This window comes from Eretmochelys imbricata, chromosome 3 (genome assembly GCF_965152235.1).
Source record: "Eretmochelys imbricata isolate rEreImb1 chromosome 3, rEreImb1.hap1, whole genome shotgun sequence".
Classification (NCBI taxonomy): Eukaryota; Metazoa; Chordata; order Testudines; family Cheloniidae; genus Eretmochelys; species Eretmochelys imbricata.
Window position 1 is genome coordinate 12,446,792 of NC_135574.1, and position 12,228 is coordinate 12,459,019.

At 43.4% G+C, this 12,228-nt stretch overlaps 1 protein-coding gene across 1 annotated transcript in view; it reads left to right on the top strand.

Annotated features, from left to right (window-relative positions):
- The window catches only part of PKHD1 (PKHD1 ciliary IPT domain containing fibrocystin/polyductin), a 370,485-nt gene that overhangs the window by 224,559 nt on the left and 133,698 nt on the right, over window positions 1-12,228 (top strand). Inside the window, exons 47-48 of the mRNA XM_077811517.1 lie at window positions 3,101-3,278; window positions 3,767-3,962. Of these exons, the coding sequence (XP_077667643.1) occupies window positions 3,101-3,278; window positions 3,767-3,962 (374 nt within the window). The remainder of the gene's footprint in view (window positions 1-3,100; window positions 3,279-3,766; window positions 3,963-12,228) is intronic.

Genomic DNA, 12,228 nt, shown 5'->3' on the forward strand with positions numbered 1-12,228 from the left:
ACTTCCCCTAGCTAAGGAAACATGTCCCGAGCTTCAGAGACTTCCTAGTTGAGATCCCCGATGAGCCCCCACTTGTAACGCTGACAGACCCTGGTCATTGGCAGGCGGGATCAAACCTGGGACTTCTGGAGCTTAATGCATGAGCCTCTACCACATGAGCTGAAAGCCAACTAGCTGTTAGCTAAGGCTGCAGAGCAGACTCATTTAACTCTCTCTTGCTAAGTGGTTTTGGTGCCACTAGATGGGACAGAACACCACACCCAGAAGGTGTGTGGGTTACACTTGGTCTGTGATGATCACTGTAGTAGTGTCTGACAGTTTGGCTAGTTCCCAGAAATCTGCATAGTCATCTATAATAATGAAAGCGGCAAAGAGGCCTGTGGCACCTTATAGACTAACAGACGTATTGGAGCATGAGCTTTCGTGGGTGAATACCCACTTTGTCAGATGCAGACTGTTAAGAGCCATTAGGAAAGGGATAGATAATAAGACAGAAAAAATACCATAATGTCAGTATATAAATCCATGGTACACCCACACCTTGAATACTGTTGCATTTCTGGTCACCCCAATCTCAAAAAAGTGATATTAGAACTGGAAAGGGGTCAGAGAAGGGCAACAAAAATGATGAGGGGTGCAGAACAGCTTCCATCTGAGGAGAGATTAAAAGGGCCCGGACTTTTCAACTTGGAAAATAGATGACTAAGAAGGGATACGATCGACGTCTATAAAATCGTGACTGGAGTGGAGAAGGTGAATAAAGAAGTATTATTTTTATATTGTATTTGTATTGGCGACCCTAGCCTCTGTTGGTGTCTCCAGCCTCTGCTTACCAGAAGCTGGGAATGGGCGACGGGGATGGATCACTTGATGATTCCCTGTTCTGTTCATTCCCTATGGGGCACCTGGCATTGGCCACTGTCGGAAGACAGGATACTGGGCTAGATGGACCTTTGGTCTGACCCAGTCTGGCCATTCTTATGGTCTTATTTACTCCTTCACATAACACAAGAACCAGGGGTCACCCAATGAAATTAATAGGTGTCAGGTTTAAAACAAACAAAAGGAAGTACCATTTTACACAACGCACAGTCAATCTATGGAACTCGTTGCCAGGAGATATTGTAAAGGCCAAAACTATAACAGGGTTCAAAAAAGAATTAGATAAGTTCATGTAGGATAGGTCCATCAATGGCTATTAGTCAAGATGGTCAGGGATGCAACATCATGCTCTGGGTATACCTAGCCTCTGATTGCCAGAAGCTGGGAGTAGATCGCAGGGGATGGATCACTGAATGATGCCTGTTCTGTTCATTGCCTCTGAAGCACCTGGCATTGGCACTGTTGGAAGACAGGATATTGGGCTAGATGGACCATTGGTTTGACCCAGTATGGCCGCTCTTATGTTCTTACAGTTTGGGGGACAATAAGGGGAAGAGAGGGCTGTCCTGTGGTGATAGCTGTTTAAAAGCTTTGGGGTAACCAATATGGGTGAATCTAGTAACTCCAGCTGTACTTTATTCTTTTTAGTACTGGAATTCAGCTATCTTAACTACAATGTGTCTCACACACATGAATGTTGTCATTATTACTGTACATTGTTGAGTAGTTTTTGATGGACTGGACTGGAGATAAGTGAGAAATGGGAAATTAGAGAAGAAGTAGTTTTTTGAGTTTTTCTTTGGATGATCAGATAAATGGTTCTGTGAAATCATCACCTTTTTTGCGAGGAGTTGACTAACCAAACAATTGTCCATGATGCAATCCACACACTCTCTTTCAAGTCTCTTCCTTTGTGCAGGAGCTGAAAAAGAAATTTGTGAGCTTAAATGACATATGCTTCCCATTGTTTAATGGCCATTTTATAGATTATTATTCATATATTTGCTCCCCCCTGAGAAGTTAACATTGTGGAAAGACATGTAATGCTAATGTGTTGCACTTCTAGACGGTAGTGCTTTCCATCCAAAGATCTCAAAGGGTGGTAGAAACACCAGTAAATTAAGCTTCATGCCAGCTTTGTGAATTAGGTATTATCTGCATTTTAGAGATGGAGTAACTGAAGCACAGAGAAGTTAAGTGACAGAATTGGGAATAGAACCCTTAGTTTCCAGGCCATATTTCTGAGGATCCAATGAAGTTAATTGAAAGAATCCCGCTAACTTCAGTGGGCTTTGGGTCAGGTCCTAACAACTGAAAAAATCTGAGGTAAAGTCCGATTCAGATTCACACAATTCAGATATATTCTTGTTCTGGCTTTAGGAACTGACCGTGTAGAAGGCCTGTTAATCAATTGAGTAATCTTTGGGTATGGCTTGAGACAGGACTTGTGAAGAATGTTGAAGTTTTGGGAACTTCTTTTCATTCCAGATTGGTCCTTTAGACATTTTTCATGAAAAAACATGAGAGTGTGACAAAGCAAGAGAGAGAGAGAGACCCAACCTGTGCTAGATCAGCAGTTAGGGCATGCACCTACGATGTGAGAGACCCAGTTCTCCCTGCTTCGGAAAGTATAGTCTAGCACAGTGGTTCCCAAACTTGTTCCGTCGCTTGTGCAGGGAAAGCCCCTGGTGGGCCAGGCCAGTTTGTTTGCCTTCCTCTTCCACAGGTTCGGCCGATCGCGGCTCCCAGTGGCCGCGGTTCCCTGCTCCAGCCAATGGGAGCTGCTGGAAACAGCAGCCAGGATGTCCCTCGGCCCGCGCCGCTTCCAGCAGCTCCCATTGTCCTGGAGCAGCGAACCGCGGCCGCTGGGAGCCGCAATCAACCGAACCTGTGGACGCAGCAGGTAAACAAACCAGCCCGGCCCACCAGGGGCTTTCCCTGCACAAGTGGCGGAACAAGTTTGGGAACCACTGGTCTAGCCGATAGCAAACAGGCCTAGCTCTACCACAGACGTTCTGTGGAACCTTGGACAAGTCACTTCACCTGTTTCCTCTCCACCCTTTGTCTTTCTCATCTATTTGCAGTATGAACTCCTCAGGGCAGAGCCTGCACCCCCATCCCAGATGGGGCCTGTAGGCGCCGCTATAAAAAAAAGTAAAATGTAATAATATTATTAAATGAAGGGTTTGAACACAGATTTAATGTATTTTTTTCCTAGAAAAGAGGCTCCAGACTTTCCTTATAATTTAACCGTGACTGATAGTTATAATAAGACAACCACAGTCCATTACGTCTCTGATACTTTATCAAACCCCTATGGTTGGATGGCTCTGCTCTTGGACCAGGAGACTTACACTCTGACTTTTGGTAACCCTTTCGTCAGCAAACAACTGCAGGTAATGCTGTGTGTTTTGTTTGTTTTGTTTGTTTATAAAATGGCTTTTGTAATGGATGAACAGCATTCACCAAAACTATATCAAGGAACAAAGGAAGAGAAACCCTCCCATTGTTCTGGATGGGCAAACAAAGGAGGAAAAGTACTGCGTGCACACAAAAGAACGCAAGATAGTCTTCAGATCACATACACCGGCAACTTTATGAAATTGCTCTGAGCTGGAAGAGCATTCTGGGCACTATTGGTGAATGTTCGCCCCAGTGCAGAGGGCCAGAACAAGATCTGTGAACCACTTAAGACCCACTGAAGCTTGGTCTTGATGGCCCCTAATTTCTACCCTCGTTTTAATGTGGTAAGGAGGATTGATTTAGCGTCCACTTCCCACCTCTCATACATAGTCTTTAACATTCTATGCTTCTGATGCCAATTCACAAAAGAATGCATTACACTTCAAGAAAATGCATGTTCATTATGTTTCCCTCCATCTAGTACTCGGCTACATTCGATAACTTCGTTGCTGGGAATTACTTACTGGTGGAACATGAGAACCTCCCATCCTATGCTGAGGTCATTCTGCTCTGTGGGACAAGGCCTGGTCAGCCACTCCAGTCACTTCCTTCACACAGTCATAACAAGGGCTGTGACTGGTTTTTCAACAGCAAGTTGGGGAAACTAACCTATTTAGGTAAGTGTAATGTAAGTAATATATGTAACGTGCAAACGAGCAGTGCTGGAGCGGCCAATCTGCAATTAAAGGCTCTGATCTGCAAGGTCTTAGGCATGGACATAGCTTTAAGTCAGTAGGACTACTCAAATAACAAGTTATGCACATGCCCAAGCCTTTTCAGGGTCAGGGCCTTAATCTCTTAGTTATCCACAAAGGAAGGTACAGTATGAGCCTTGGCAACTGATGCTTTGGAGGTAAAAAGACTTTTGGAGTCCATTATCAATCCCTTGAATCCCCCACCTTAAATGTCTTAGGAGATATTTGCTGTGAGTCCAATCCTGCACCCACTGAAAGTCATGGGAGTATTATTTTTTGTTTTTACTAAGGATTACTAATATGAAGAGTGGGTCCTTACATCGTGAACTCTCAGTGGCTTTGTAGGCCCATAGGTTTGAAAACGCTGACTTTTTAGAGATAATTTCTAAATGTTGTGGCTATTGACTGTTCTTTATTGTGATTTACTGACTGTTCTTTATTGCAATTTGGCATTGACAACCTCTTCAAAACCTGGGACTTTCACCCCTTTATCCTTTTCTCCAGCAAATCGGTCACTCTGGTGCTAAATTCTGGTTGTGAAAGGAGAAGTAATGATTAAGACCATGATTAATAATGGCAGTACCGGAAGTCACTAGACCTCACAGTGCCCTTGGGAGGCAGCTATTATCATTGTCATTTCACATATATGCTATATCTATACTGCAACCAGGTGTGTAACTTGGAGCTCCCATAGATGTATGTACTTGCAGTCCCGTTTGTCCGGTCTATATGGTTAAAAACAGCAGAGAGAACACAGTGGTTCAGGCTTCAACTCAGGCAATGGAAGCCCACTTGACTCCCCGGATAGGTACTTCACGGTAGTGTAGACATACCCTTAGTGAAGCTAAAACACAGAGGGCCTGAATCTGACTTAGCTAGACCATTTTGACACTCGTACAACTTCATTGGCTTTATTGAGTTACTTCTGATTTGCACTGATTTGATTGCAGTAAAACCTAGAGAAGTTAAGTGACTCACCCAAGGTTGTGCTACACATGTATCACAGAGCAAAAAATCTTGATTTCTTTGCAATTTACTAACAGTAAGGAGGGGGAAAAGACACATACAGCTACATGCAAATCTGAAGATAATTCTCCACTGAGGACCTATTATTTCCAGTACAAATATGTCAACAGTTGGGCACTTTGGATACCCTGCATAACATTTTCCTTGAAGTTGGGAAGCCTGGGAAAGCTGGAAACCTGTGGTGTATTTCTTGGCACGTTATTGACATTAAATAAATCGATCTGACTAATGTTGTCAACAGTAGTGAACTATGATGTACCATTTAGCACGCAGCAGTCTCAAACAGAATGGTTACATTTCTATTCCTCCTTTCGTCTTGTTTGCATTCTGATTGTGTTGCATTTAGTACATTGTTTTTTTAATACGGGGGGATAGAATCACATATTTGGCATTCAAATGAATTAAAACATCTCCATCTCACATTTATAATCCATGCTGAGAACATTTGACTAGACTGCAACTAGCACTTTACTTACATTATAACTGGGAGACCATTAATACAATCTACAAGATGGCCACAGTGGTCCCTTCCAGCCTTAAAATAGACGAATCTGTACATTGAAACAGAGAGAATGGCGCTTTTGGTTTTAGCCCTCGGAACACTCTGCTGTTTAACATTGGGAGCTGTTTTTATTTTTGTTACATTTAACTATATGAAATAATTAGTCAACTAATTAATCCAGTTTACACGTTTTGTAGGATTCTTCAGCTGTCACTCACGTCCAAGCCTGAGGCCTATGTTTAGTCTCAGTTCTCTTGTTCATGTGACTTGGTCGCCATGGCTACTGGCTGCATCTGCTGACACCCTACTCTCTATTTACTGCTTAATTAAGAATTTCACGCTCAGCCCTTATCTGCCGCTAAGAACAAGAACACACTGTTAAGAAATTCCAAATTTAGGCTGCTGCACAAGGAAAGCCTTTCTTGTAGGCCTGACTGTGTGGAGCCTCTTTAACTATTCTCTTGGCAACTGAGCTGCCACCCTTCAATCAAAAATCATTAAATGGGGCAGAGATAATGAGCATGTAGCATATCAAAAGGAGGATGTTTGCTTGTGCTAAGGAGGAAAAGCTGTAAGGGCCTATAAGCAGCCGCCACTTCAAAGGAAGAGGGGGCTGCCCCGTCAGCAGGGCTGATAAAGCATCATTTGTTCCTGCTTGACTTATGTAAAAGGTCTGGTATGTTAGAGTCCCGTCTTGCAGACGCGAGTCTGCGCTCTTGGTGCTCGTGTGTCAGCAGTTAGGCAGCTGGGCCCAAACAGCATCAGCCAGAGCATATAATCACTTGACTCCGTCTCGACAATGGACACTTGTAGGGGGTGGTCAGGGGGAGGTCCCTAGGATAATAGGAACACAATTATTGCAGCTGCTAGGGAGGGCTATAATTCTTCCTGGAGAAAGTAGCAGGCCCTCATAGAGTTGGGGGAAGACCTTGAGTGTATTATTCATATTCTGACTTTTGGAAGCACTTTGCTGTACCGGTGGGGTTCCAGCAGCTGCTCATGTATCGCCTCTCTCTAATAATTGTACATTCTGTCAGGGGTCAACTTACTTTTGACCCTCTCCCTTTGTGCCAGTTAAAAGGCTTTTTAGGGCAAACTGTTGGGTAGTGGCAGGGGTGCATTAAATTCAAAATTAACGTCAGTAAATACAGATCAGATGCCAGCTCATTCAGAGGCAGGCTCCGAAATTCACACAGCCCTTTGCTCAGCCCCAATGGAAATTTAAAAAAGACCCAACAACTGGGAAGATATTGTTATTCAAAAAAGCCAAACAGCTGAATGAATCTGCCTCAGCCAGCACTGGGGACTGTTCATGTTCAGCTCAGATGCTCTCTACGCTCCCCTTGTCTGATCGGTCACGGAATTTGACCAGCATCCTGCAAGCTCTCGTCTTCGGGGAATGAAACTGTCTGACACAAAGGATGAGAAAATATAAGGTTGGGAACAAGGTGGTTAAGCTGCCCCGGTGCTTTACTTGTTTGGAAATTAGAGCGTGGCACAAACAATGCAGAAGACTCCTAATGTGGAACGATTATAATTATAATGGGCGATAAGTAGAACCCACAGGATCCAATGTTTCAAATGCATGGAGGACACATGCAATGATCCTGTTAACCAAGGTGCTGACTGCTACCTTTGCACGTTAATCCTGTTAACTAACTCCCATGCAGCCCTTTGAAAAAGGATCTGTTCAGAAGTTCAAAATACAAGGTGCTCACAGGCAGATTATTCCCCTTCGCTGCTGGGAGCTGGGGGAAGAGGGTTGTAGCCTCCTGTGCTGAAGGAATTTGGGGGCTACTCTCATTCATACCTCTGTAACTATGCTGTTAGGGTTGCTATGTATCCTTGTGTACGTGGGAAGGTGCTATTTTCCTCCAGGACGTCTTGTGTCCCAAAAGAAATGCTCTCGAAGCACTTGTGGGTCCTGAAGTCACTGTCTGGCCCTATGAAATGCTAACCTACTGTGACACAGGCTCATGTCATGACTGTGTTTTGACGTAACGTCACCACGTTGTGGCACGGTGAGCTCATGTCACAGTGTGGGGAGGTAAATGTCATACTGGGGCAAACTCAGACAATGGCATCTTTAAGTCTGAGGTATTCTATGCAAACTACAGTAATGACCTTTTTTGCACTGTCAGTTCTTTGAGACAGGGATTGTCTTTTCATTATGTATGTGTACAGCACCTACCAGGACTGGGCCCTGATCCTTGACTTGGGCCTCTGGGCAGTACCACCATATAAATAACCAGTGGCATGTATTTTAAATTCCTAGTGTTGTGGAACCTTTTGAAATTACAAAGTTGTTTTTGTTTCAAAGAGTTCAAGGTGGATCCATTTTTCATTTGTTTTTCCATTTTTATGACCTTTTCATTATTATTATCAATTATATTTGCATTGTGGTAATATCTGGGAGACGAGTCTTGAACCAGGATCCCATTGTGGTAGGCACTGTACGCCTATGTACAACTGAAAGATGGCCCCTGCCCCAAAGAGCTTACAATCTAGGTATAAATCAAGACATACCAGATGGATAAATAGACAGGTGGAGTCGGGGAAGTACCAGGAAGCAATGGGACAGTATTGGCCAACATGATAAACAGTGGTCTCAAACGGACTGTGGCTGTTAGGTTTTTTGCAGGTGTTGTTGCAAAAGAAAGTTTAGAGGAGAGATTTGAAGGTGGATAATGAGGTGGCTTAGCAGATCTTTATGGGAGCAACTCCCAGACATAAGGGCAGCATGGGAGAAAGAATGAAGGTGCTTGTTTGAAAATTTAATTAGTGGGGAGTGAAGGTGGAGGTTGTGAATAAGAGGTTGTAATCTCAGTAGTGAATAAGAGATGATAGGTAGGGTGGGGATAGGCCATGAAGGGCCTTGAAAATGAAGACAAGTAAGCTTATTAATTGAAACATTTTTAGTTGAAATATTTGTCAAAAACATGATTGAAACTTTATTAACATAGTTACTGAACTTTTTCATTTACTCCCAACCATTTTCCAATGAACTTAAAATATGGGCCTTGTCTCCTTGAAGTCAATGGGACTACTCACATGTAAATGTGAGTAAGTCAATGGGACTACTCACATTGATCACATTACACAGGATCAAGGCTTAGCATTGTGTTGGTGCTGCATCAAACCAGGTTTGCTGTTTAATTAGCTTAAAAAACTTGAATTTCATTATTTTGATCGTTCTTTCTTATAAATACCTAAAGCCTGATCCAAACTCCATTGTAGTCAAAGGGAGATTTTCATTGATCTCAGCAGGAGAAGTGCATGCCTCTAAAGAGTTGTTCTTTACATTGAAAATTACTGTATAAGCAAAACAAAGATGTTTCATTCATATTCATTGCCCAAGTTTCAAGGGGCATTTTGGATGAAAGATTTGAAGTGGGAAGCTGGATGGCTCAGGAGATTGGTAACGCAATAGTAAGCCTTTAACTTCTAGCCAGTTTGAATTCCGATCGGGTAAGTAGTTTCCAAAGATCACAGTACTATATGAAGGCTTTTCAGTGGCTTATATGTGAGGATATGATTTAGTCATGGAAGTCACGAATTCTGTGACTTTACTGGACCTCTGTGACTTCAGTGTCAGCTATCGGCGGTGGGGGTGGAGCCAGGGCTGTGCATCCCTGACCCGCAGCTTCAGCTGGAGCCGGGGCTGTGTGTGACCCCCCAACCTCTTTGGCTGGGGCCTAAGCCAGAGCTGCTGCTGTGTGCCCCTGCCCCATGGTTTCGGCCGAGGCTGAAGCCAGAGCTGTCCCGCCTCCTCCATAGAAGTGGGGCTGTGGCTGTCAGTCCCCCACCATGGGGCCCAGCTGTCATTCCCCGCTACCCTCTCCAGCCCTCTCTCCGCCGTCATTGCTAATAAAAGTCATGAACAGGTCACAGCGCCCGTGACTTTTCGTTTATTGCCCACGACCGTCCGTGACTTTTACTAAAAATAACCATGACAAAATCTTACCCTTACTTCTATGAAATGAGTTGAGTGTTCTCATTTCAGTTCCTAGCGGACAGGTGCCCCAATCACCAACCCATGGAAAAACACCCTCACACACAGCACCAATTGTCATCCTCGTTGGCAGCCTCAGTGGAGAGGCCAAAGAGTGAGTGGATTGTGGTGATCAGAAAATGAAGACTAAACTGGACTCTTTCACTCTTAGAGATAGTCCTTGTAATTCTGGATTGTTGCCCATTAGTATGGCAGATTGAGGAAGCTCATGCTGCCTCAGTCTTTGCTGCAGCCATTATTAATCCATTAAAAGAGGAAGTCAGTCTTGGTTTGCCGCATCTTAAGGTTTTATATTGCTGCCGATCAGCATGGTATCCAAATCCATATGATGATACAGTTCTGAGCACCCTAGTATATGGCACCTTCTGCTAATTAACCAAATATTCTATCTCCATCTCCCCAGCCTTGGAAGATCTGTCTCATGTGTGAAAGTGCTGCAGATGCCTTGTAGTCGAGTGTTATTTCTAAAAGTTTTGATGTTTCCCATGATCTGTGTTGGCTCTATTGATGTTGAATGGCATGATGGTGTTTGTTATTTGTAACTCAGAGCACTGGAGCATTTATCCAGTTTCAGCACTTTCTAATAACCACAGGCAAGTTTTCTGTCACTACATAGCTGATGAAAGACTGTTTTGCTCCTCCTTCACATCAACTCAGAGACCTAAACCAGGAGAAGGAAGATGCCAGGAAGTTTGAATTCACGAAGGCCTTTATGTATGATTCACAGCCCAAGCATCCAGGAAGGGCTGTAATCGGACAGAAAATTGGTGGGCCTGATAAAGTTTTTATACAACTAGGACCTGGAGCCTCATAACTGCATGTTGCGAAGAGGCCCCTTAATCCAATGTTTACTAATGACATCCTTTATCTGTGTTGCCTGTATCTCTTCCTGTTCCTTGCTTAAATGATGATAATATACTCAATATATAAACAAAACCACCCAGAGAACGAGGTAATTATGTTCTTGTCCACTCTCTGGGCTTGAATCGGACCTTGTGTAGGCATTTACACCTGAATGAAGTGAGTGTAAAATGCTTCCCAATCAGCATGGTTGTGCTTTACACCTACTTTGCCTTGCACTAGCATAAATAATTACATTAAGTGCCAAACAGTAGAGAATCAAACCCTGCAGTTTTTAACCAAGCTGATAAGTTAGTGATGTGGTTAGCTCTAAACATAGTTACGATTATCACCCCACTTGAGTAGTTACCAGGGCAGCTAACCAGGAGTTGATTTTGTCATTGGCTTGGCCTAATACGATTGTCTTCATGTAACCAGGCTGCAATAGTGTTACCTGCTGTATAAACAGGACCCCTTCATCTGCTCTGTGTAACCACAACAAACAGTCCTCTGTGTGGTGGGAAATCCCAGCGTTCTCTGTTTCATGTGTTGCTGGTGCCATTCTGAATGTCTGCTGGATATTCTATTTCCTGCTGAGGCAGTATGGGGATAGCTGGCCAGATTTTCCCTGAATGCATTTTTCCAAACAGAAGTAATCAGACAAACCGGGTTATACTGCGAAAAAAGCTGTGTGTGTGTGTAGCCAAGTCAGATGAGCATGTCTCATACCTTGTTACAAAAGCACAGTTGTAGGATTCTCCTGTCCCTTGCAACTGTTTATACTCTGGTGTAACTCCATTGATTTCACAGGATTATTTCTGATTTGCCATGACATAAGTGAGAGGAAAATGAATAGCGAATAGACTGGCCTACAGCAGATGGTCTAAACCATTCTCCTGAAACAATAAGTTACTTCAGGTAGTCCTACTTCTCAGCTCTCTCCTATTATGATAGATTGTGTCATCGCTTATACCCAAATTACCCTTTGCCTCCCTTTTACCTGTTGAGTTCATTCCTGACAGAATTAGAACTAAGCCTCAGTCTGGTATCATTCAGAAATTTATGAAAAGAACATATTTTTGTTCAGGCATTTCACTGCCAGCTTTATCTTTCTGGCACTAATTCTACTGTTAAGGTTTTCTTTGTTTCTCACCACTAAAGCTGAGGTGAAACAGTACCACAAGAAAAGCATTAATCTCTCCATGGTACTCATGTTGCCCCTGCACCATAATGTCTCACAGTCTTTAATCCATTTATCCTCACAACATTCCTGGCAGTTAGGGAAGTGCCCTGGTCCCCATTTCACAGATGGGGATTTGAGGCATACAGACACTAAGTTCACACAGCAGGGCAAGAAAGTTTGCAGCAGGGGCAAGAAATTGGACTCAGTGCTCCAGAGCTCCAGGCTAGCACCCTAACCACTACACCCATCTCAACAAGAGACAGAAGCAGTGTGGCAGACCCAACTCCATGGCACTATTAAGTGGAGTCCCCCTATGGTGACTTCGCACTTCAGAGTGGCTTTTGTAAATATGGCACCAGACTGTAATTAACTATTGGGAAACAAGGTGTCGCTGAAGAGCAGGGTTGTGGCACCTGATTACGAATTAATCGGGCATGGGAAAACCCACATGGAATCCCATTCTGTTTAATTATGGAAGCCTCATTCAGCATAGGAGCATATGCTACTAACGCAGTCTAGTGTTTTAAACTGACATCAGATAGTAATTATCAGAAAGAATCAAGTATTTTGATTATTCCCACTAATTTATTGACACTTAAAATTAATGGACCTCAGACATTCTAAA